The 23760-nt window shown below is 38.0% G+C and overlaps 1 protein-coding gene across 4 annotated transcripts in view; it reads right to left on the reverse strand.

Moving 5' to 3' along the window:
• Positions 1–850: 850 nt before the first annotated feature.
• CHRM2 (cholinergic receptor muscarinic 2) overlaps positions 851–23760 on the reverse strand; it is a 96523-nt gene continuing 73613 nt past the window's right edge. The window contains exons 1-3 of one of the 4 annotated variants that reach the window (XM_051784765.1): positions 22799–22919; positions 6897–8329; positions 851–4035 (exon numbers count right to left, since the gene is read on the reverse strand). In XM_051784765.1, the coding sequence (XP_051640725.1) occupies positions 4011–4035; positions 6897–8290 (1419 nt within the window). In that variant the 5' untranslated portion in view covers positions 8291–8329; positions 22799–22919 and the 3' untranslated portion in view covers positions 851–4010. Of the gene's footprint in view, positions 4036–6833; positions 8330–10254; positions 11534–22798; positions 22947–23760 lie in introns of those variants that run through there. The other 3 variants (XM_051784766.1, XM_051784767.1, XR_007904112.1) reach the window with 3 other exon arrangements.

The raw sequence follows: 23760 nt of genomic DNA on the forward strand, positions 1-23760 counted from the left end.
TAAAGAAAAGAATGCAGGGGTTTTTTATATAAACAATTAACAGGTTTTTCATACCCTTAAGTTAAAAAAGGTCTCAAGAAGAGATGAGGTTCTTCCTCATACATAGAGCTTGAAGAGTAATTTGACATTCATTGTAGATATATTTACATTATAACCTTATCTGGATAGTATTACATATAATGTATTATTTTGTACACAGTCAAGATATGGTGTTGGTCATGTTAAAACACACAATCTAAAGGTATTTACAAATTGCTTTAGTAAGTATTTAACTTACCAACCACCTCTGGAAAGTGGCAGCAGAATTAAGGAATAAGATATAAGAACATCTGTTGATTGGCGACCATGGTACTCTCATCAGTGTTTTTATTATTAATAATACCACTACTACCATGAGGTGCTTCAGGAAAGGGCTATCTTTGGGCTAGAGGCATAGAGACAGAGCCTCCCTGAAGCTGACATGAGCTGGTGGGTGCAGAAAAACAATCCACCTGTGATTTCCTTCTCCCTTTGCAAGTAAGGGCACACCAAGCTTGTCCCCCTGTGCTTTCCTCAGTGCTGTCAGGTGAGTCAGTCCAGACATTAAACACTCAGTGAAATCTTTCCTTCCAATGGCCACTATAACATGGGCTGCAATCACATTTTCTGATGTACCACACCGAGATGCTTCTTCCAGAGAGTCAGAGCACTTTGGGGCATCTGTTAGAAAATAGTTTCTGTGTACTTCTTGGCAAGTATGATTAAAAAAAAAAAAAAAAAAAAGAAAAAGAAAAAGAAAAAGGAAAAGGAAAAGAAGAAGAAAAAGAAAAAGAAGAAGAAAAAGAAAAAGAAAAAGAAAAAGAAAAAGAAAAAGAAAAAGAAAAAGAAAAAGAAAAAGAAAAAGAAGAAGAAAAAGAAAAAGAAAAAGAAAAAGAAAAAGAAAAAGAAAAAGAAAAAGAAAAAGAAAAAGAAAAAGAAAAAGAAAAAGAAAAAGAAAAAGAAAAAGAAAAAGAAAAAGAAAAAGAAAAAGAAAAAGAAAAAGAAAAAGAAAAAGAAAAAGAAAAAGAAAAAGAAAAGAAAAAGAAAAAAACTCACCATAGCAAGATGAAAAGAGTAGTTACCAAATAGCACTTTTTCAGGTAATGCAGAGCTTGGAAGGCACCAGAATTTGTTTTCCTTTATTTGAATAATATTTACTAGAATGAAATGTGTGTAGCAAATCTACCCAGTATCCTGAAATATGAGGCCTGGGAGGACTGATACACTCATGTAACCCACTGGTTCCACAATGTAGCAAAAGAGGTCAAAGCAAAAGGAGGAAAGTAAAAATATAGCAGAAATAATTGCATTGGTTGTGATAAACGATTCATGTTCAACTCAGCCTTGCTATAATTACACTCTTAGGCTTGGATTGTCAGTAAATGCTAGTAAGTTCAGGAATGAAAGGGAATTCAAGGGAAGGGAGGGCTGCCTTACCATTGCACAGAGCATAAAATTAATCCGTGCATGTTGCTGCATGATATTCCACTACAAGAATATTCACTCTTTGACATTATCCACTGTTGTTTCTAATACAGAGATGACGAAAGTGGAGAACAAAAGAATTGTTTTGGCTTTGTTTCATACGAGGGTTTGTTTTACTTCCGATTTAAAACCCGTGCAGAAAGGATTTATGGAACTTCCCACTCCACACAGTAGGCTGGGCTTCAGCGGAAGGGGATTTGCATGCTAGAGAAAGCAGTATTTTGGTGGGGTTAAAGAGGTTGAATACCAGCATTCACAGTGCCTAAAAGATAAGGGAAACTGCATGCCTGTAGCTGAAACACAGGTGACATACTTGTTAAAGTGAAGAAGGAGAAAAGCTTTTTGTCAAGACTGTGACAAAAGAGGAAAGACAGGCAGAGAAAAGAAGCCACAGCAAATTAAAGAGCATCTTTCAGCTTCCTTCAAGGAAAGATTTTCTATAAATTCTTAGAAAAAAAGGGATTTAAAAGTCTGGAGCTTTTCATGATATACAAAACCAGTAAAACAGTAAAAGCGATATTGGATAGATATCATTCCCATAATGTGTGTCTCTAGGCACTGTAAATAGACCCAGGGTGAAAGAAAAGTTAACTTCTTTTTAGCTTCTCAATTTCTACCACTTGCAGGGCTGTCAGCTGAGAGTACAGAACCATCTAAGAGAGTCTTAAAAATATCAAAGGCTATTAGACTCCAAACTCATTATCTGTCAGCAAATGCCGCCCAGCAACAGCACCAGCATTTATTTTTCTGCATTTTCTTTCTTAAGACTTTATCTTCTCACAAGAAACACCCAAATTTGCCAAAAAATAAAGATTTTTAGGAATTATTTTAAGGGGAGGGAGGAAAAACATCATTGTCACTCTTTCTCCCCAACCCCCAGCCCCCCTTCCTCCAGCTGCATTCATTCCAGATTTGCAGCAGGATACCTGTCAGGATACTTTACCTATTTGGTCCTGCTAGGTTGGTACCGTGAGTAGTTTTGGGGAACAGAAGTAGCAAGGGGAGGTGCTGTCAGCTGAAGTCAAAAATTCAAAGTGTGCCACCTCAGCACCGCAGGAGAAAATGGGAGCCGTATAGCAAGGCAATATTCATCCATAGGAATGTCTCATCCATAGGAATGAAGAACAGGGATCAAAATCAGTCAAAACTGGGGAAGGGGGCAATGAGTTTACTAACAAGGCCCACTGCAAGGCAGACAGATGGACATATTCAAATCCATGAGGGGACAAAAACAAAAAAATGTCCCTCCACTCCTTCTCCTGTCCCATCTGGGATGGCTGGGCCACCCCAAGGGTTTCTTCACTGGTGTGTGGGCTGTTCTCACCACAGACACACTTAATAAAGGTACCTCTTCTTGACAATATGCTTTCTTCCACCATAAGAGTGTAAAACAAAGGACTGATAGATTTAGCACTTGCTTTTGTCCCTTTCATGCTTTGTGAATGCCAAACAACAGATCCCTGGGGTCCGTTTGAGCACTCCCATCCCCATGAGCATTTGTAAGACAGAAACGATAGAAAGAAAGAGAAAGAAAAAGCAATCTGACCTGTATAGATATATTTGTTGCATCTGGACTATTTTTCATCAGGCAACATTGAAATACTTTGCTATCTTTGAATGGATCCTCTAATTCCTAGTAAATCAAATGAAAAATCCCAAATAGAAAGAACACTGACAGAATTTTTTCTTAGATTTTGTTCTCTCTGGAAAACAGATTTTTGATATTACCTCAGTTGTCTTTCTTTCTTGCTTTCTTTCTTTTTCTTTCTTTTTCTTTCTTTTCTTTCTTTCTTTCTTTCTATCTTTCTTTCTATCTTTCTTTCTTTTTCTTTCTTTCTTTCTTTCTTTTTCTTTCTTTCTTTCTTTCTTTTTCTTTCTTTCTTTTTTCCTTTCTTTCTTCCTTTCTTTCTCTCTCTCTCTTTCTTTCATTCTTTCTTTCTTTCTTTCTTTCTTTGCCTTCTTTTCTTTCCTTTCTTTCCTTCTTTTCCACTGAACTGACATATCTTCAGTCTACTGTTCTCCTTCTGGAGAGTGAAAGTAGGGCTGGCCTGTGACAGTACAAGCCAGTCCCCATGGGTTGCCAACGGGACAGATCCTGCTGCAGCAGTGTTAATATCAAGGGTTGATTGGAACTTTTAAGTTTTGGTCTTTTTCTGGAAATAGTAAATAGGAAAAAAAGAGGGGGCAAGAAGCTCTAGCTGCAGGTTTTTTGTTGTTGGTTGTCATTTTGTGGTGAGGTTTTTGTTTGTTTGTTTGGTTGTTTTTTTTCTCTTGAATCAAGTGCACAGTTTGCTCCATTTCTATGTGAAACAAAAGTCACCAGTGCAACACATGATGTGGATGTGCCAGTGGAATGTTCTGGCCAAACACAAGGTGAAGATGCAGCAGTTCCTGTAGAAGGGCACCTGGGGCCTTGGGGCCAGTGGTGTGCAGGTGACAGCCAGGCGAGCTGGAGAAGTTACCCAGGGAGAGCTGCTCTTCAAGACTGACATCTAGGTCTCGCAGAACTATCGCTCAGAAGGGAAGCGAAACCTGGTGAACGTGGTTTGGACACAAAGAAAGACATGAGAGCTCAAAGGATATTGAAAAGAACAAATTATTTTGTGGCTCTGAACAATTATCACATTCTTATCTTACTGAGCCACAACCAGCTGAAGATTCCAGAGGTTCCCAGGGCAGACTCTACCTCTTCTCTGCCTTCAGGAGGGGGTAAACAGTATGAGCACACAAATAAGATCTCATGCAATATTTTGAATATTAGATGATATTTTCCATGTATATAAATTATGTTGGGGTGTGTGTTTGCATGCCTGTGGATACACACATAGATGTATTCTGTCATCTATTTTTACATTGTTTCATTGTCTGCAAATGTGGATGTGCCATGAAACTGTTACAAGGTGGAAACACAGAGGACTGTGCGACCTGCAAGTTTTTAAATATACTATAATACAAATCAAAGCATTTTGTCTTTTAGGATCAAAAGAGGGGATCACGCTAAGAAAAAGTGTCAGAAAGCTTCAAACTGATGGGTTTCGTTTGCTTGTTTGTTTCATGAATGCTGGCCCAAAAATAGTTTTTTCCTGTGGTATTGAGTGCCATCGCATGATGAAGAGGTATAATTGTAATGTATATCTTGCACTTCTTAACCTGTAGAGGTGTCCTTAGCTACGAGATTAATTCATTATGAGCAAGTGACAGCTTCCAATGTGAGAATAAAGGATTTGCACACCTGGCAGAAAAATGGAGTTAAAAGATTAAATAAGACTATACAAACCAATATTTCCCAATTTGAGTACCTGTACTATTGATACCCATAGTACTTGCTTAAAGAAAGAGGCAGGTGTGTTTCTTTTAGGAAACTTTTCCAAAGAAGTCAGATTTAGAAATCAAACAGTTTTCATTTTATCTTTGCTTTTTATTTGGATTTTTTAACATTGTAAGAGAATGAATAACCTAGAAATGATAGTTTAAGTCTTTCCTTTGACCTACCAAGATAAACCTAGTGAATGTAGTTTTGAAAGGCAAGCAGCAAGTTTTTTCATTGAGTTATTCTTCCTTACAAACAGGAAGATGAAAATAGTGATAGTAAATATGACTAGTAAATATGCCTCACTAGGCAAGTGAGGGTTGCAAAATTAGATCCTTGGTTGTATGGAGACACTTAGTTATACTAGGATGAAATCACTAGAGGTATAAAATCAATGACTGCATACTAAGACACATTAATCCTGTTTAGTATGGCCTTAATTTACTGCGATTTAAGCCTCCTCATTTTCACTTTCTACTGGGAACTTGTACTACAAAACATGAAAATTGTCATATTGCCAAAGTGCTTTGACACTGTGTTCCAATAAGCTTGTCAAATGTAAAACTTAAATCTTCAAGATTAATTGCTCTGTATTCTCAGAGGCTGCTGTTTTGAAATGCAATTTGGAAGACTTTAGTGTGGTAGCATGAAATAACAGAATGATTTGGTGTCTTATTTGGTGGGTGGCTTTCACTCCAGAAGACAGACTCTCAGGACACTGTCTATGCTTTTTTGAGTAACAAAATCTGTAAATATACCTTTGCTAGTGCCTGGAAGTTAGTTACTAAGAAGGAGGTAAAAGGCAATTTCGATAACACCTTTTCCAGAAAGTAACATCGTCTCCAGGATACATCCAGGAAGGACCCCACACTAAGTGTTTAGGCAGAACTTGGACACTGTGGGTATATCACTCTATTTTTTCTTTTCCTCAATACATTCATCATAATCGTCTTTTGATGGGTCAAGAGCATGGTGATCTAATATTATCTATTTATTCTGTGACGCCTCAACATACCTCTTAATCGGTACATCCAACTTTAAAAGGATGTAAGCTCCATTTTCCTAGTAACAACCTCATTTCTATTCTTCAGCTGAGACCCTTTGTCTGACTGCCATGGTGGCTGATTGTATGAGACCTTTGAATTTACAATTTTGATATTCAGTCTTTGTGCCCTGGACAAGTAAGGTACAAACAGGAAGAAAAGGCTGATGGAAGTAAAAGACAAATCCACACGTTGATATTATGTGACAAACAAAGTGAACAAAATCGTCTCAAAAGCTTTGGTTTACACGGATGCTGGAGTAGTCTTGGGATGTAGCAATCTGGATGAGACCACATCTTTTCACTTTCATCCTGACATGATGAAGTAGTCACAGAACAAAAGCCTGTAGAATGGGACAAGCTGCAGACTTCGAATGATATACAAGTTAGGCAATGATTACGTGTTGAGCATAAGTACACTTGCAGAATTGATGCAGTTTTGGAAACGGTGGTGTCATAAACAACATAACTTTCATCGCGATGTACCCAACATCAAGCTTCTTACATGACAGTGGCAAAAAACTTAGACAACTTTGAACTTTAGAAAATTTCTGCCATGATGCATTTGGATTATGCAATGATCTTCTATACTCCTATGCCTCTTCCACACAGTTATTATTAAAATTCCTCTTTTTTTTTTTTTTCCCTAGATGAAAATGTGTTAAACAGATACAGGGGTTAAGAAAAAAAAAAAAGAAAGAAAAAAGAAGAACAAGTATTTTACACAGAATGACCAAAAATTGTAGACTCTAAAGCCCTTCTGCAGAATACTCTCAGAAAGTACGGAACTGTGCCTCCAGTCCACATCCTTGAACAATTTTTCAAACATACCCATGTCCTAAGGACTTGTTTTCAATTATTAAAAAATGTTTTTAAGTGTAGTTCTCAGGGGTAGAGCTGATGTCCCATGTCAGGATTTCCACTAGCATCCTGGATTGCACATTCCATAGAAGAGCATAAAGTGCTGTAGCATCGTGGGTTTTTAATTTAATTTGGAACTTCTTCACCCTTCCCATAATTATTTTTTATTCTTATTTTTACCTTGTAGCTCCTATATTCTTGTAATGACACATAAGAAGGTGCTTAAAGGTCTTCTTGAAGGTAGCATTGCAGAGGGCATAACAAGCAGGGTTGATGGTGCTGTTGATATAACAGAGCCAGTAGCCTATGGTCCATACAGTGTTAGGGATGCAGGATGTGCAGAAGCTGTTGATGAGCACCATCACATTGTATGGGGTCCAGGTGATGATGAAGGCCAGGAGGATGGCTAAAATAGTCCTTGTCACTTTTTTCTCTCTAGAGGGGGGTGGTTTCTTTTTGGCTGGCTGCTTTGTCATCTTGACTATTTTCCGGGCTACACTATTCTGCTTCTCCTCCCCGTTCGTGCCTATGATCTCCACGGTGGTGTTGGTAGGGGCGCAGCAGTCTCCCTTTGGGGACTTTGTGACTATCTTGATGCATGTCAGCTTGGAGTTCTCCACTTTGAGATGGTCTTGGGAGGCAGAAGCCTGTTTGGCATCTTTGGTAGCTTCATCCTCTTTCAAGTTGGAGGCTACCACACTGACAGAGGTGGAGTCATTGGAGCTCTCCTTCTCTGCTTGAACACAGTTATCAGTCACAGTCTCCTCGCTGGGTTTTCCATTTTGAATTTTGCTGTGCTCCAAACCATCGCCACTGGTAGGGATGTTGTTATTGTTTGGTTTCACTATTTTACCTTGGACAAGGCTGGGGGAAACTGTATCTTGGTTTTGTGCAGCTTCCTTTTTCGCCTTCTTTATCCTGCTCTTACTGGCTCGAGAAATTTGCCAGTAAAGGACAGTCATGATGATAACAGGCAAATAGAAGGCTGCAATGGCAGTGCCAAAAGTGACAGCAGGGTTGGAAAAAAACTGGATGTAGCAGTCCCCATCTGGGACAGTCCTTCCTCCCACGATGAATTGCCAGAAGAGAATTGCAGGGGCCCAGAGGATGAAGGACAGAACCCAGGCAGCTGCAATCATCATGCCTGCCATCTTAGTGGTCCGCTTCACGGGGTATGTCAGAGGCTTGGTGACACAAAAGTATCTGTCAAAGCTGATAATGAGGAGGTTCATGACAGAGGCATTGCTGGCCACGTAGTCGAGAGCCAGCCAGAGGTCACACACCACAGGCCCCAAGGGCCAGTAGCCTATCACAGTGTAGAGGGTGTACAGGTTCATTGAAAAGATGCCGATGATCAAGTCAGCGCAGGCCAAGCTGAACAGGAAATAGTTGTTCACAGTCTGGAGGTGCCTGTTGACTTTGATCGACACCATGACCAGGATGTTCCCAATTATGGTGACTAGACTGAGAGACCCTGCTACCAGGACGATGAAGACCACCTCAACAGTTTTATAGGGGCTTTCCAAAGCCATCACATTTTCAGTGGAAGAGTTTATGTATGTTGAGTTATTCATTGTTGTTCTGCTATCAAGATACCCAGTTACCACTTAAACCTGCAGAGAAAGAAAAGAAAATAGTTACCATCAGGAAATTAGTCTCTTTGACTTTAAGAAATGGATCCCAGAAGAACTACTTGGAAAGAGTTTAAAGATAGAAGATGTATTCAGAAAAGCCAGTCAGCTTTGGCTAATGAAAACACCTTACAACATATAATATCCATTTATGAATCATATAACAATAGGCTGCCTCTAAATAGGTAAGAAAGACACACATTTGAAGCCAGATCTATATTTTTTAAGTTCTCAGATGATTTTTTTCCTCTTTATTCTTTTTTAAAGCTAATATTGACTTGAATATTTTGGAATTCAATCTGTATATTGTTTTCTTTCTTACTGACTGTTCGTTTCAAACTCTAATCCAAATAAAAAAGTCCAGACCTGAGGGTATGACATTCTTATAAGGCAGAGTAATGCTGTGATTTACTGGGAGCCAGATCACATGAAGGCAACTTCTGTTTCCATCTTTCCTTCATGTTCCTCTTGGGCATTCTTCTGTGAGATTTATGCAACAAGCAAGCTTGTGTCATGTCTCCCCCTAATTTTCTGACCCTGCAGTCCCTTTTTTTGGTCAATACATACAAAGATTTTGGCCCTGCATGAAACTAATTAGTCTGGCAATAAACAAAAAAAGGAAGGCCTGTTGAAGTCAACAGAATAAGTAAACTCACCTCAGTTGAGCATCTGGCTATCTAGTTAAATGCATACATTTTTTATTTTATTTTCTTTCAATTTCAGTGAGATTAAAGTTATTTTTTACATACATTTGAATATTTGTACCTGAAAAAGTCATTGTTGTTTTTTTGTATTTTTTAAACGTGATGAGATTATGCTTGCTAGATGCTTGCTTGGTGCTTGCTTGCTTGTACAATTCTCATTGTTTTTCAAATCACAGTATTTTTAATCTGTATCACATGAAGTTACAATAAAAGGTCTATGGAAATGGGTAACAGGGTAATGATAAATAAAGAAAAAGATAAAAATCAGTTCTGTTTATACACAGAATTCTTTTTGTGCCCTGCATAGCCTACCAGCAGTACTCAACAAATTATAATTAAACTACTAGCAATATACGACTGATAGAAGACTAAGAAAATGGCACATGCTTTTGCCTTCAGGATATGTACTATCCTTTTGTGCATCTCCTGGAAGTCAATAGAATGCACTGGAATTGTCTCTGAGTGCTCATTGCTTATGAGCTGTGCTCAAGGGATTATTGAGGCATAAAGGCCAGATGTGACAGAGAAGTTAGATTTTTTTCTAATTAAAGTATTCTCCTTTCTTTCCTCAACCAGCATCACTTTTTAAAAAAAGAGCTTCTAGACATGATGGTACAATCGAAGGAAGACAAAAAAATTGTTTAGGTTGGCTCCTTTATACACCCAGGGTTAAAGAACTCTCTTCTGGTCCCTCTGACTAACCTGCTGATGCACAGACATACACAGTCCATGTCACTCCAAAGGAGCAATGCATTTTTACTGCCATTTCAGAACTGTGGTTTGGTTGTTTTATTGGGGTTTTTTTCGAGATGAAAAAGAAAGAAGATGATGCAAAATGTCAGCATAGCGGCAAAACCCCTCCTGATCTCCCAGGAAAATAAGCAAGTCTGTCTCCATGGAAAAGTCAAAACGGTATACCAGGGTAGAGGTTTTCTTTTCTGTCTGTAATCTTGTAATTTATACATAAAGAAATACAACTGGCAGAATGTGGGACTCATGCATTTGCCTTTGCTTTCAAAAACAGCTAAGATTTTTTTGTCAAATCCACATTGAAGTGAATAGAGGAACATAAGGCTACATATACATTTTTTCCCTGGTATCTATTCACAGGTATATCCCTAGAATCCTTGGGATCAGGGTCAAGAGGACAAAACAGGGAAGAGGAATTCTTCAGTTAAATCTGTGCTTTGTATGGTAAGAATAAGCTGAATGGAATGTAACCAAAAAAATTTATACTCTGTGCAAAAAAATAGACAGGACACCTATAATATATAGGACTGTTGTTTCAGCATTTCACAGTGTATTTTTCTCCCAGAGCTTCACAAATGAGCTGCTGGTTATACTGTTAGATGTGTCAGATATCAATTTTTGGGACAAGTTAAGAACTTCTCCCAACCAGATTTGTTTATGAACATTCTTAACAGAATGCATTTTTAGTGAAAAAAACCAAAATAACACATAGAAATGTACTGATTTAAAAAAAAATGCAGCTGAAAAGTCTTTGTGATCCAGGGCTCTGCAGCTACCTCTGGTGACAGAAAGTGAGTGGGGGAGCAAAATGGAATTAAGTGAGAGAGGATCAGAGCTGAAAAAATTGTGCTTTATGATAGAAAACAAGCGTTTCTCTTCAATTTATTTTTGACAAAATGTTCTGAAGTTCATTTCATTCCACTGAAAAACAATAATTTGTTTTAGAAACTGGAAAGTTGTGAAACCAAATTACCATCTCCCAGCTAACTTTATTCCTAGGTCTTTTCAGGTGAAATTTTTACCCACTTGCACTGGAAATATTTGTAATTCAATATAAGTTCTCTTGATTTTGTTATCTGGGATGGGGGGAGTGAGATGAAAGCTAAAGGCTAATTTTACTTGCTGGGAATAGGAGGAATTCAGTGTGTTAATGTGAATGGAAGCAAAGCAGAGGAGTCCCTTGCCCAGTGATCTCTAGTTGCACAAAACTTTCCTGCCATAAGAAGGCTGCTAGTTCTGGATTGCAAATTACATTGACAATTACAGATTTCTTAGGTATGGAAAAACATATCTGCTATTGCTAATTCCAGTAAAAACTTCCTTTGCTTGCATCAATACCACTGTAAAGTGACCCATGTACTGTGTATCTTGACAAGAAGGCAAAGGACTGGAGAAACATTCAGTTCCAACTGACATTTATTGTTGCTGCTGACAGTACCACCCTTACTGGAGCAGAGACAGCGGTGTGCATGTTTCCTAAATCAAGACACCCTGAAATCTTCTGGACTCTTTCCTGTTGGCTCCAGCAGGGCTTGAATCAGGCACGTAGAGAGGCTTCTGTTTCTTATTGTGGTCGCTTGCTGCCTTGGTAGAGGACTGCCTGTGGACTGCTTTTGGTTTTTGTCATGCCACAGAGCCCATCTCTCCTGCTGGAGAGGCAGTTGTTATGGGAGCAGATGTTATTCATCAGGCAGAGTTACGGGGCAGAGGCACTTCAAGGTAATATGACCTCCTGCATGAGAAATACCAGATCTTATTCTTGAACAAACAGAGCTCTCCTCTGCAAGCCCACGGGTGTTTGTGTGAGTTGCACAATATGGCACTGACTCCCATGGGCTTCTATAATTTATCCTGCTATACTAAGTGCATTCTTGCTAAACAGAGAATACCCAGAAAAGGCAAGGAATGTCTCTTGTGACCTGAAAAGCAACCAAGTTCATTTTCTGAAATATATTTCAAAATATATATGACTCTGTGGAATGGAAACACCATAATCACCACATGGAAAATGTTCAAAGCCAAGAAAGCCACATATAAAATAATTCACTGTTTTATATTTGATATGTACTTGGGAAATATTTCCAGTGCAGTTGTTTCTGCCTCTGAAGAATTAATAGTACTGAGAATCATTCCCATCTTTTGACTAGGTGATGGTTTGGGGCAGAACTGGGGGGTTTGGTAGATGATATGGTGCATACACTGTTGGCCTGATGTGATCCCAGGTCTTTTTGCAGTGAACAGTTGACAGGAAGAAGCAGAGCATGTGTGGGTTGACTTGGACCCCCAATACCACCCACTAGGAGAAACCTAGTCCAGGCTGACACGGGCTGAAGTAAATCTTCTCAGAGCATGCTGGTGGCCACAGTATGCCTTGTTTTCCTTCATTTACCTCCCTAGCAGTTGTGTTGAACAGAGAAACAGGTCTGATGAGTAAAGTCTTTAAGCTGGTTCACTGTAAAAGGGAACTGCAGTGGGTGTGAGGAAACAAAATGTTGCTGTTGAGGGTGTTCATCCTATTCTGTTGCAGGCACTGAGGAGGAGGCCAGCAGAAATGGGAGGTAAAGGAGAAGGGACAAGGACTACATATCACCCTTAGGATCATGATCTTCAAACAGCAGGTACTTAAATACTACATCCTGCTGGATGTGCTTTCCACTTACCCTGACAGGAATGCATCTATTTGGTGCAGGTGAATCTTATACCAATAATTGTGATTTTAAATTTAAAATATATCTCCAACATCTGTCACAAAAGAGACTATAGAAATGTTGTGTATATTGAATAGTGGCTGATACACCATGCCTGTCAAAGTTTGTTAGACAAATCCTTCCTCTGTATTGTCCTTATTGACAAGTTAAATTTGGTAAGGATTTAATGTCTTCTTTGAATTCTCTGAAATCATATGAAGGTCAAGACATGAAAGAGGTAACTAAAGATCTGTACCTGAAAGTTATATTTGTGATTTAAATGGGATTACCCAGGAATCTCTGTGTCTTTCCACTGTGAGCACTTCTCAACATCCAACTCTCAAGCAAAAGTAAGATACACTTTAACTTCCCCTCTTTGATCTAGTTCCTCTTCAGCCAACACCTGTGTAAAATAGACTTGATTTCTGCTCTAGCAATAGTAGATCTTTTTTCCTGAACTGATTTTTATCCTGAACTGCACTGGTTTTGATTCTAAATTTCTTCCTGCCACCATTTAAACCCACAGTGTGAAAGTGAAAAGAGAGAAACAAAATCCTTAAGCCTGTGAAAAATATCCTAAATCCATCAGTCAGAATTTGTTATAGACTTTAAGACAGAATATAGATAGAATCTAGGCTTTTGATAGAAATATATTTCAGAAAATTTCCAAACACCTGAAGACTAAAATCTTCACCACACGGATTACTTTCTGCAATCCTTTGAAACTAGAAACATCTTTGCAAATTGTTGGTGTCTCAGTATAGTCCATTCTCTTTATTTTCATGCACTTTTGTTTATCTCAATCAACAGATTTCCTACAAAAAAGATATCCTGTGGGCCTGCCTGGATCTACTTTTTCCCATCTCATTGTGAAGGATATGTAAGAGCAAAATAAAAAATTTCTGTACGTATCTTGAAACAATAAATAGATCAGAGTCAAGAACATTAAAAAAGCAAACTAACACTGTGCCTCTAACAGCAATTGAAATAAATCAGAAATAAAAATACTCTCCCAAAAGCAGCAGGGGACTGTAGATGAGTAGGTGTCAGTGCTGGCATCAACACTGCTGCCTCAGTGCTATTGTTAGGGTCTGAGGATTTGTACAGCTATTTACTACATCTTGCTTACTGCTGTTCTTATAGTCTAATAATCTCTCTGGTTTCAGAAAATAATAACAACGACAAAAAAGCAGTTTTTCGTCAAAGATCTGGATAATTATTTCTAATATATTGGTGCTGTTGCTATTACTGTTACTGTTGTTGTGCTGATAGTCATCCATTGCTACTAGGGCACTTAATTTATTATCTTTCTGTAAGTATAGTTTTGGCTGTAGATATGCCTTTGTGTTTCAGGACCTGTGTATTTAAGAGAGAATTTGCATTCTGTCTTTAGGCATCTGATATCATTGCAAGCTAAATTCTGCTTCTTAATGCATTGGGAAAACCTGAAAATTATATTTAATAGGCATAGTTTAATCTAACTGGTTTTGATCCACAAAAAGGAATTTTTACCTTATGGAGAAGATACTTTCACTCACATGCCTCCTACTCTTGTTACGGTTATATATAAAACACCCTTGGCCAAAAACCAGCAAGAAAATAGCCAAGTCACTTGGTTAAGTTATGGCAAGGTTTTCCTCTCCATTTTGATAGAACTATATGATATAGTTGCCCATATGATAAAAATTACTGAAAACTTTGGTCCGTATTATTCCTTCTGAGTCTCACTTGCACTACTGTGCACCTCAGCCTGTCAGAGGTACTTAAATACTAGAGGGAATTTGCAGAATGGTAGTTGTAAGTCAGAGGGTTTCACCACTACACTTCAGGCAAAAAAAATAGTTAAGGATGCTCTTGCTGTTTAAAGCTGGAACAGAAAACCTTTTCTTGTTTGTTTTTTTTTTTTGGTTTTGTTTCTGTTTTTTTTTCAGGTAAACTGTGAAATGGGTCTAGTTACTAAGATGAAAAGAATTTTTTTTATCCAGAAATCAGACTAAAAAATAAATTTTAGTCTACGGAGTATGAAAAGCAAAATGGAACTCTTATTGAAGCATCTCACAGCTTTCTCTAGAGGGTTGGGTTAAATGGAGAGGATCTCCATCTAGAGGCACAGATAGGCAGCTACCACATAAAACAGACATTTCCAGAAAATTTAAATACTTAATTATCTCCTAGGTGGAGGAGCCACACATTTTATTGCAATTTACGTTTTAGTATAATTAGTGAGCAGAGATAAAATTTGATGAAAATCTGAAACCATTACATCTAAATATTATTACAGCAAGCAGTCTGAATGAAAAGGCACAGTTAGACTGGGGCAGCCACTGCACAGAAACATGTTTAGGTCTGAGCTTATCCCCTGCAGCCACAATTATTGAGTCATCGCTTTGGACATGATCCAACTCAAATTGTTGTTTCAGAGTATGTCGTAAATGGATCAGAAGAGTGGCTTGATGTCATCAAAAGGTAAAAAACTAGTGACTGGGTCATGCCATGTACACATTTCATCAGTGGACCTATACTGATTTCCACTTGCAGAAGTTACAGGATAACTAGAAAAAGGAGATGAAAGCAACAGATTTCAGTAAGTCACTTCTCTTTTCCTCCTTGTGCTGCACTGTTGTTGCTGGAAGTTGGCTGACGCTTCTCACAACAGTCAACTGAAACAAGACAATTTTTATTTGGCTATAATTACCTACTTCAAGCGCTTTAGATAAAATACTCCTACTAGAACTCAGACTAAAATTAAACCTATCCTCAGCCATGAGAAAGGTTACCCAGCATAAGAGTTATTAAAGTTTCTGTTAAGGTTGAATTGAAGATCATTAGATTCAAGGATAAATTCTCTAAAGGAAGAGCGTGGTGAGAGTTAAGTGCTCCCTCTGCAGCCCAGCACGGATTGGAGGCACAGTATTTCATTATCCTCATATCAGCCATCACACCTGTGCTATTAAAGAGAAAAACCTTATGAGAGCTCCTCAATGTCCCTGAGTGACAAGTGGTGAAGTTAGTGAAAGAGGAGAGGGAAGGCTGACTGAAACCAACCAGAATTTATTCTTACCTGAAGGCAGTGCATAAGAGTAATGCATGTCTCATTTAGAACATGTGTAGGTAGAACTCAAAAAAATCCCCCCAAAAAAGAAGCAAACAAACAATCTTCCCAAAACAAAACAACAAAATTCCTCAAGCAATCAACAACCAAACTCATACTCTTTCTGTTTTTTTTCCTGGTTTTAATTATTATTTTTCTGCAAGGACATGAAGGAATATTGCTCATGAAAAAATAACAGAGAACTACAACACAGTACAGGGAAGGTCTCTCAAAGAACCAATGATTAACCCCCCTCAGCCTGATAGTAAGTCCAGAAAAGATGCTGTGACATTTCAGGGAATCTCTGCAAATCCCTCCAAGTCATGGAGGTCCTTTTGGGACCTTGAATAAACCCATGAAGGCTCTCTCAGTTCTTCAGAGATTTTGCAGCCTTCAATAGGGCCTCTGACAGGAATATCAACATACTGAGGGCCCAAAGAGACTCTTACTGAAGTTAAAGTTCCTTTTCCCTTGGTTGTAAATGGTGTCAGTTCATTGCTTTTACCAGGGATTTTCTTATTCACTCACTTATGATCACTTTTGATCAGATTCATTGGTGATATATTTGGATGATACTCTAATCGATTTTGGACAGTACACAGTTTCTTCACTCAGCAAATGCTTTTAAAATTCTTTAAAACCCATCATGGTCAGTCTCCCAGGAAGTTCTCAAGAGCCTGAAAATCTAGTCTGTTCTGCTTCTGTGTCAATTAATTTTGGGGATTTTTACACATCTTCCATCTTACTTAACAGCTTACCAAGAATGTAGATTAAAAGCATAGAGAAGAACACTGACTTGGATATAAAAGGAAATTACTCAAATTCTTTGCAGGCATCTAAGCATATATTGAACAGAAGTTCAAACTTGTTTCTGAGAGGGCAGCTAAATCTTTTTTATGCCTGTATTACTGTAGGCTGCATTTGAGGCAGTGATAATGAAATACTGGAAGAATTTGTACCAGAAAGGAGTGACACCTCAATTCCCAATTCAGAATCTATATTTCCAAGCTCATTCTGCAGTCTGAGAAAAGTTGGTGAAAGATGGAAAAGATGGTAGCAATTCTTAACAAAATATTTATAAAAACATTTAAAATTTCAAATTAAGTGTTTTCTACAGCTAATTATAAATATATAACGATCACAGCTATGAATGTTTACTGTGGGTCTGTATGATCATCTTCCCTTTTGTGAACAGAGAACCTCAAAGATTTCATTTTCCTTGCCAAAGAAAGGAAATATTTATTTATCAGTTTTTCATAAATACTACATTATCGTATGTTTTCTAAGTCTCTGACTGTGCTGTGTTTCACTAAATTACTGATACCTACTTTAATTACATAGATTATAGCTGCAGACTAACTGCTTTTGAACTCCATTACAGGTTTAAGAAATCTGTGTCTAAATCTGGCTCTAGTGTGTGGGTCCAGATATTGGTCTCAACACGCTGCAACTAACCTTAAAAAGGAAAACAACCTTAGCTTTGCATATGAATAATTCACTATGTCATTAAAAGAAGCCCTTATCCTATGTTAAAAAACAATATAATGTTTAAAAAGGTTAACTTAATTACTAGAAACTGGGGGACTTGTCTCTGAGCATGTAACTTCTGTAAAAATAATACTCAACATCACTGGGCCAGGAAGACTAAAATTCATAAGAAAATACTCTAAAGCTGTCTACTAATTTTGATTTTTTAGGAGACAGTGCAAAGGTTGCTCACACCAAACTCTGACCTCTCTTGAATAACTGCAAAAATAAAATGTTGGGAACATTTGAAATGCAAGTTTTCAGAAGGGCTAAACCAGATTATTTGAAGCCAAAACTACTGAAAGCCTGAGGAGCTTGAATTAGCACAGGATAGAGAATAGCAGACCATTATTTTATGCTCAGTTCTGCACTTTGCCAACTTATCTTGTCAGTTTAGCAATGAAGTCTATGTGATACAAAACTTCCACAGAATGATTGTGATGAATACACTTCATGTCTCTTATACATTTTATTCTAAGTCAAAAGTGAGTTTTTAATTAAAAGAAGCAAACAGGTTGATTTTGAAATTCAGAGACTGTGACATTATATTTTACCACATCAGAACCTCTTGCACGTCATGGCAGAAGCACCACAGCAGCTTCAGCACAACTGTTTCTAGAATTACTCGATTCGCAGGAAGCCAGATCCTCTTCCATTTCTGGTGTTCAGGACCTGAAAATCTTTTTAATAATGTTCTGAAATTCCACAATTATGGTGTACATTACTCTCTCCCTACCTTTGGCAGGCTTGTCTGTTATTGTCTGCAAGTTTGCTGTTTCTACTTCTACATCTGAGATGACCTTTCCACAGCAACAATGTTTAGGGAGAAAAACATTACTAACTAATATATTTTGTTTTCTGAGGTTCCACTTTACACTGTTCTTCTGGAGTGTCACCTACATGGCCCACTACTCTGAATCTAAATCCATCTTTACATAACAACTCCTTAATTTGGGACTTCATGGTAAAGCAAACGTATGGAAAGTAAAATTAAATCTAGATAGGAATACTGACTACTAAGGTACCTAGGGAACAATCTCCTCCATCAATCTTCTGAGTCCCTGAAGTGTCCTGTCTGAGATTAAATCCCTCCCACTGTGCCATGCAACAACAGAATCACTCAGCAGTGATTGCTGCATTGCAACGTGCCTCCATACAGCACAAACCTGTTTGATGAGCACAAATACATGGCAAAAGAAAGACATATAAGGATGTGTGGGGCAAGAGAAAAGAATAAATGGGTGAAAATAAGAGGGAGGAAATGGGGACAAGAGTGAGGTGTGAATGAAAAAGAAAAGAAGTTAATGAGAAGAAAGCAAGAGTAGCTACAAGAGAAAGAGTTCTGGAGAGCATTCACCTGGATCTTCAAATTGTTGCCCCTTAATACCTGTTTTCAGTAGAAATTCCTCACTGACCCCAATTTCAGTATCTGTCTGTATTTCCCCATTACAGCCCACGGAGAGACTGACCAGCACTTCTTTATGCCTTGCTCATTGAACGGTATTGTGGAAACACTGATGTGACTTGAAGTTCTGAAATTTCACCTCTGATGGTCATTCAAACATTTAATTTCTTAAATCTATTGCCATTCACTGAGACTTGGCTTTCATAACCCCTCTAAAGAAGAGAATAGAAATGATTTTTAAAAAAAATGTATCCTTTTCTTTTTGTAGTCAAGAATTCCAGTATCTAATATTTGTATAGAGACGATTTTTCCCCCAGTATATTGATTTTGTTGTTTTCTGTGCTATTATATATGCTGTGGACATGAACTTATTTCCACCTTTTCCTATCATTCTTTTCTTGTTGAGTTCTGCACCAAAGCAGACCTTGGGTCTGGGACCATTAACAACGCATTCCACAAAGGGTCTGCCTCCAAAAGGTATGAGATTTTGATAAACAAGTGGGATTCAGATTTTTCTCTCTGGGTGAAGCTGGTATTTATCATAGGGTTTCTATATTTGTACTTGTCATCCCTGGGGATGAGTATGATGTTCAAAAGCATAATGGAAAAAAATTACATAAAGTAAACAGCAAAAGGAAACTGAGACTGAACTTGGGGGACCCCTGGAGTGAGGGGTCTCATCTGAACTGGCTGAGGCACAGTTCAGTGCTGTGAAACAGCCTCAGCTCTCCATGAAGTCACGTTGCAGGGATTCGAGTTGTCTTTCCCCTGCTCTTGGCTGTATTACTATGTGCTGCCTTAGCATCTTCTCTCCCTAACAGCAACACTTTTTCCTCAGATATTTGCAGCAGCTTTGCTTTCGGACCTGATCTGTAACCTACAGGTTTGGGACAGAACCACGTCACTCTTCCCACTTATTGATTTCCCTTTTCATTTTACCTTACTGCCTAGTGTAACACCTGTTATCCTTCAGCCTCTCTGGTCTCTCTCATCTTGTTCACCAGATCTCTGCTGTTCAGAGCAGTCTTCTGGCTATCCTTTTTCCTTAGGTCACACTGTATTGTTTTTCTCATCTTGTTGTCTAACAGTTATTCCCTTTGCTGGCAATGCTCAGCTCCCATTTCTCTGAGCACTTTAAACTACAGGAAGACAAAAAGGATTCCTACAGTCTCAAATAAATCTCCTGAGGGGTCTGGTAGGAACTGATGCTGTAATGGTACACTATGGTGCTGCCCTACCACTAGAAATGAATATTGGGTGAGGCTGATCACTGACTCTACCAGACAATTTACAGAAATAGTCCTAACCTTCAACACCTTTTCTCTGAAGTTTGTTCAGAACTGACTGTTCTGAAATGAGAGACAATTTTTGCTCCATGTTTGAGAATTATCAGTGGGGCACAGTATCTTCTATACAATAGCCCTTATGTAAGAGAAGTAATGAATGTTGCTTTGGATGAGAAATGCAGAAGACTCAAAACTGGAAAATCAGGAGACATAACTAATCAAGACTGAAGTATTCTGCTAAACTCTGTGTTTGATTATGAAGTGAATCAGATCCATCTGAGCAGGAATTGTTTTAGAGAGTATGAGAGAGTAGTTTGTGAGAGTAGTTTGAAGGGACGACCTTACAACAACAGAGAAGTGGCAGCATATTTTTATCAATGTAAAAGTATCCAGTAGTAACAGAGCAATAGCTGGAATAGAAGACGGTAACATTACCTAAGTTATGTACATATAATAAACAATTAATATTTTATACAGAATTTATGTATGTGTTCAATAATTTTTTCATTAGCTAGTTACACCAACACAATCACAGCATACAGTGGAAGTGAGAAAATCCAAGTGGGAAGGTAGACCCAAGATGGGAGGTGATTTTGCCCCACTAAAGTTTATGGTTCTCTGCAGCTCTCAGAGTTTGAGGCTGAACAAAGCCTCAGTAACACCACGCTGATTTGCAGATGTCATGTACCCCAGTCATATACTCCTTGTGATACTCTTTGAGAAATCTATGGCTCAAAGGCGCATTTCACAGCTCCTTGCTCTCAGTCACTCACACTATAAGCCTGTGACTTCAAAGAGACATCTGAAAGGAAATGTTTGGAACAAAAAAAGGAAAAAAAAAAAGAAAAAGATTGTCTGCTTGTCCTTTTATTTTTTTTTCCTGTTCATGATATAACAGGCTTAAGATGCTTTGGTATAACTGCTTCTCAGTGGGCTATTTTTCCCTTCTTACTCTACAAAAAACACAAAAAGAAATCGGCAGTGAGGAAGAAAACAGCTGTGTGATCCCAATCCAGATGCTTTCATCTTAGAGGGGGCTTGTCAAAGAGCAGGTAAGTGACTTTCCATCTCTAAGCAGGCTCCTTGAGTTGAGCTGGAATGATGTCCAAGATAGTGATTTTCAGAGGTTTTCATATTAGAAGTTAAAGCAGTAGCACATGCTAAGGCATATACTGCTCCCTGCTGCAGATCCAGTCAGAGTAAACAAGAAAAATCTCTGAGGGTTGGTGGTGCCCTTTCAGGCTGTAGGCAAATCACTAAGGTGACATTTTCTCTTGTTTCTTAGTGTAAATGAGGTTCAGTTCTAAATTTAATACTTTTTAAGACTTTAAACATGTTATCCATAGCATCAATGTCCTCCACACATGAAGTCCTGAATGTCTTTCACGAAGTTTCTAAAGTGTTAGGTTGGGGTTTTGTGGGGTTTTGTTTTCTTTTTGTTTCAGTCTGTGATATGCAATGTGATCATATTGAATGTCTGAATTACGGAACAACACTGGATAATTAAAATGCAGACACTCTTTTTTGTAAAAAGACATAGTGGAGGGATTTGCCGTTAGGTTAATGTTTAACCTCTTAATCTTTCTAATGTTGTGGTTGGAAAATGCCTTTTACATTTAATTGTCCACTTCTGTACATTTACCACTTTGCAAATGAGCATTTAAAAATGTCATTTCTCTTTACAGAGATCCTTAATAATTTTGTATCCACTCATAACAACGCTGGTCACCCTAAGCAAATGCTGCCCAACCCACCATGCCACTGACAGCAGCATTTATTCTCTTCCTACTTGTCTAAGGTTTGCATATATCAGACCATGTAATTTAAGGAATTTTGTGCTTTCTCCTTTACCCTACCATATGTTAGAAGCATTTCAAATCTTAGTAGATTATGGTTTTGCATCTAAATAAAGAGCCTTTTAGTAACCCAAGTAGTAAAAATCTCAATAACTAATTGGGGATGGGTGACATTGTCCTGAGAAGAGACTTATTCTAGAAAATGGTCTAAATTATTAATGCTTTGATAAATAGGAATAAACTCAGAAGGTAACTTATTCTGGTTTCCCCATAAGATATGGGTCTATTAGTATATTCCCTATATTTTCATATCAATTTCTCAAATGTTTGGAAGGGCAGGTAATGATTTTTGATTTTTTTTGATAGAGGATACTGTGGTGGGTCTGCTGTGTTTGAAAACTCTTGCCTTGGTGACTGTCCAGTGCAACAGAAAGTTGAAAACTGTATTGGTTTGACTGTATGGTAAGCATGGCCACTGTGGGAGTAGATGGCAAGGAAATATTTATCAAAACACTGTCCAACAGTATCCAACACTCTGTCTCATAATATCAGCTAACATGACCCAGGCTGACCACTACTGTCAGTTGGGTGGTCAGCGGAGAATGACAGCACAATTAGGTCAAAAAAACATGGATATCTTCCCACTTCTCATACTCCCACATACAGGAGCAAGAGAGTCATGGGGACTCTATGCTGAGACAGAAAGAAAAGTGAAAAGTGGTAACATCACTGCTTCTTTTTCATCAATAATCTTACTTATGCTTCTAAGACCTGACACAAGGGATGTCTCAGTTATCCACACAGGCTGTAAAACAGCACAGGATAAAAGAATGTAAGGGTTGTGGAAAAATACAGGACAATTCCTTACCTACATCCTGCACAGAAGTGTATTAATTCTTTCTTTCATTATCTCCAAGGTAGGTATTGCAAAGGCAAAATCAATTTAGGTCAATGATAGCACATTTACATTGCATCACCTTTGCAAAGAAGATCAAACATCCAAAAGATTACATTCACAAATAATACAATTATATCTGATAAGAAGAAAAATGTCTTTTCTAGCTACTCCTGCTGGATCTTGTCATTTAATAAATTCATATTCCATACTTCTGAACAATCTGTTTAGAACTGAACATAGTAACACAGTGTCATAGCTATTTTCAGATACAGGTACAGCAGAGAGCTTAAGAGAACAGAACTCTTACACTTTTTCTGGGAGGATCTCTTCTTGCTGCCTTGTACTCTTCAGAGGTGAAGGGTGTTTGTTGCTCTGCATCAGTGGACTGGTTTAGTGCTCCAGATAGTGAGAGTCTGATGCAATTTGCCTTGTACTAAGCAGAGTCAATATTACTTAAACTCCCATGTAAATACACATGGACTTCAAACACAATTTAAGTTTCAGACATTCTAGCAAATTTGTCATGAACCTGCTGCACATGAACTGTGATTACCTTCTGTTCTTTCAATACTGGGAAATGGGGATGTTTGAGAATAAGTAAATGGTAAGTAAGTGGTAATGCAGCCTGTTCCAGTATTTGGTTGAGGATAAAGATAATGCATTAAAAAGAGGAAAAGCATATAGGTTTCCTAGTTTCTCTTTTTAAATCTTATGATGCACACTGTGCTTCTTTGATCAGAAAGTGGTTCAGTTTACCATGTCTGTTAGGGTCAGTATAAAAATAAAGCTTATGTTGTAAATTTGGATGAGTGAGACAAAAGTTTTGGGTTTGCAAGGCTCTATACAGGAAGTGAAAAAATACATTTGAGATTTTTCTCTTTCCAAAAAGAAAGTTCATAAAGTTGTTTCAAGATTTATAAGCAAACTGACAAAGGTAGTAGGATTAAGGATGGGGAATGCTAAGTAGTTTAGTGCTTAATTTTAGACAAAAAAATTGTTAGAACGTTCATATATGACTTTCTGAAGTTTATGAATAAGTTTTAGTTGAGATTGTTTCTGGAGCAGCTGAGAACTGCCCAGCACAGCAGGGTCCTTACCCTATCTGAAACCATGTGCCATAACCAAATTATCGATTTGGGAATAATGGTGTTTAAAACAGGCAAATTATAAAATCATGACAAAGGTATATGGAGAGATCTTCTGGTCACGAAAACAGCTGCAAATTCTCTTAAATTAAGTTTAATTACAGTTCTTAAAAGCATTCATTAC

Source organism: Manacus candei, unplaced genomic scaffold (genome assembly GCF_025592945.1).
Source record: "Manacus candei isolate 608988 ecotype Guabito, Panama unplaced genomic scaffold, ASM2559294v1 h1tg000018l, whole genome shotgun sequence".
NCBI classification, from domain to species: domain Eukaryota; kingdom Metazoa; phylum Chordata; class Aves; order Passeriformes; family Pipridae; genus Manacus; species Manacus candei.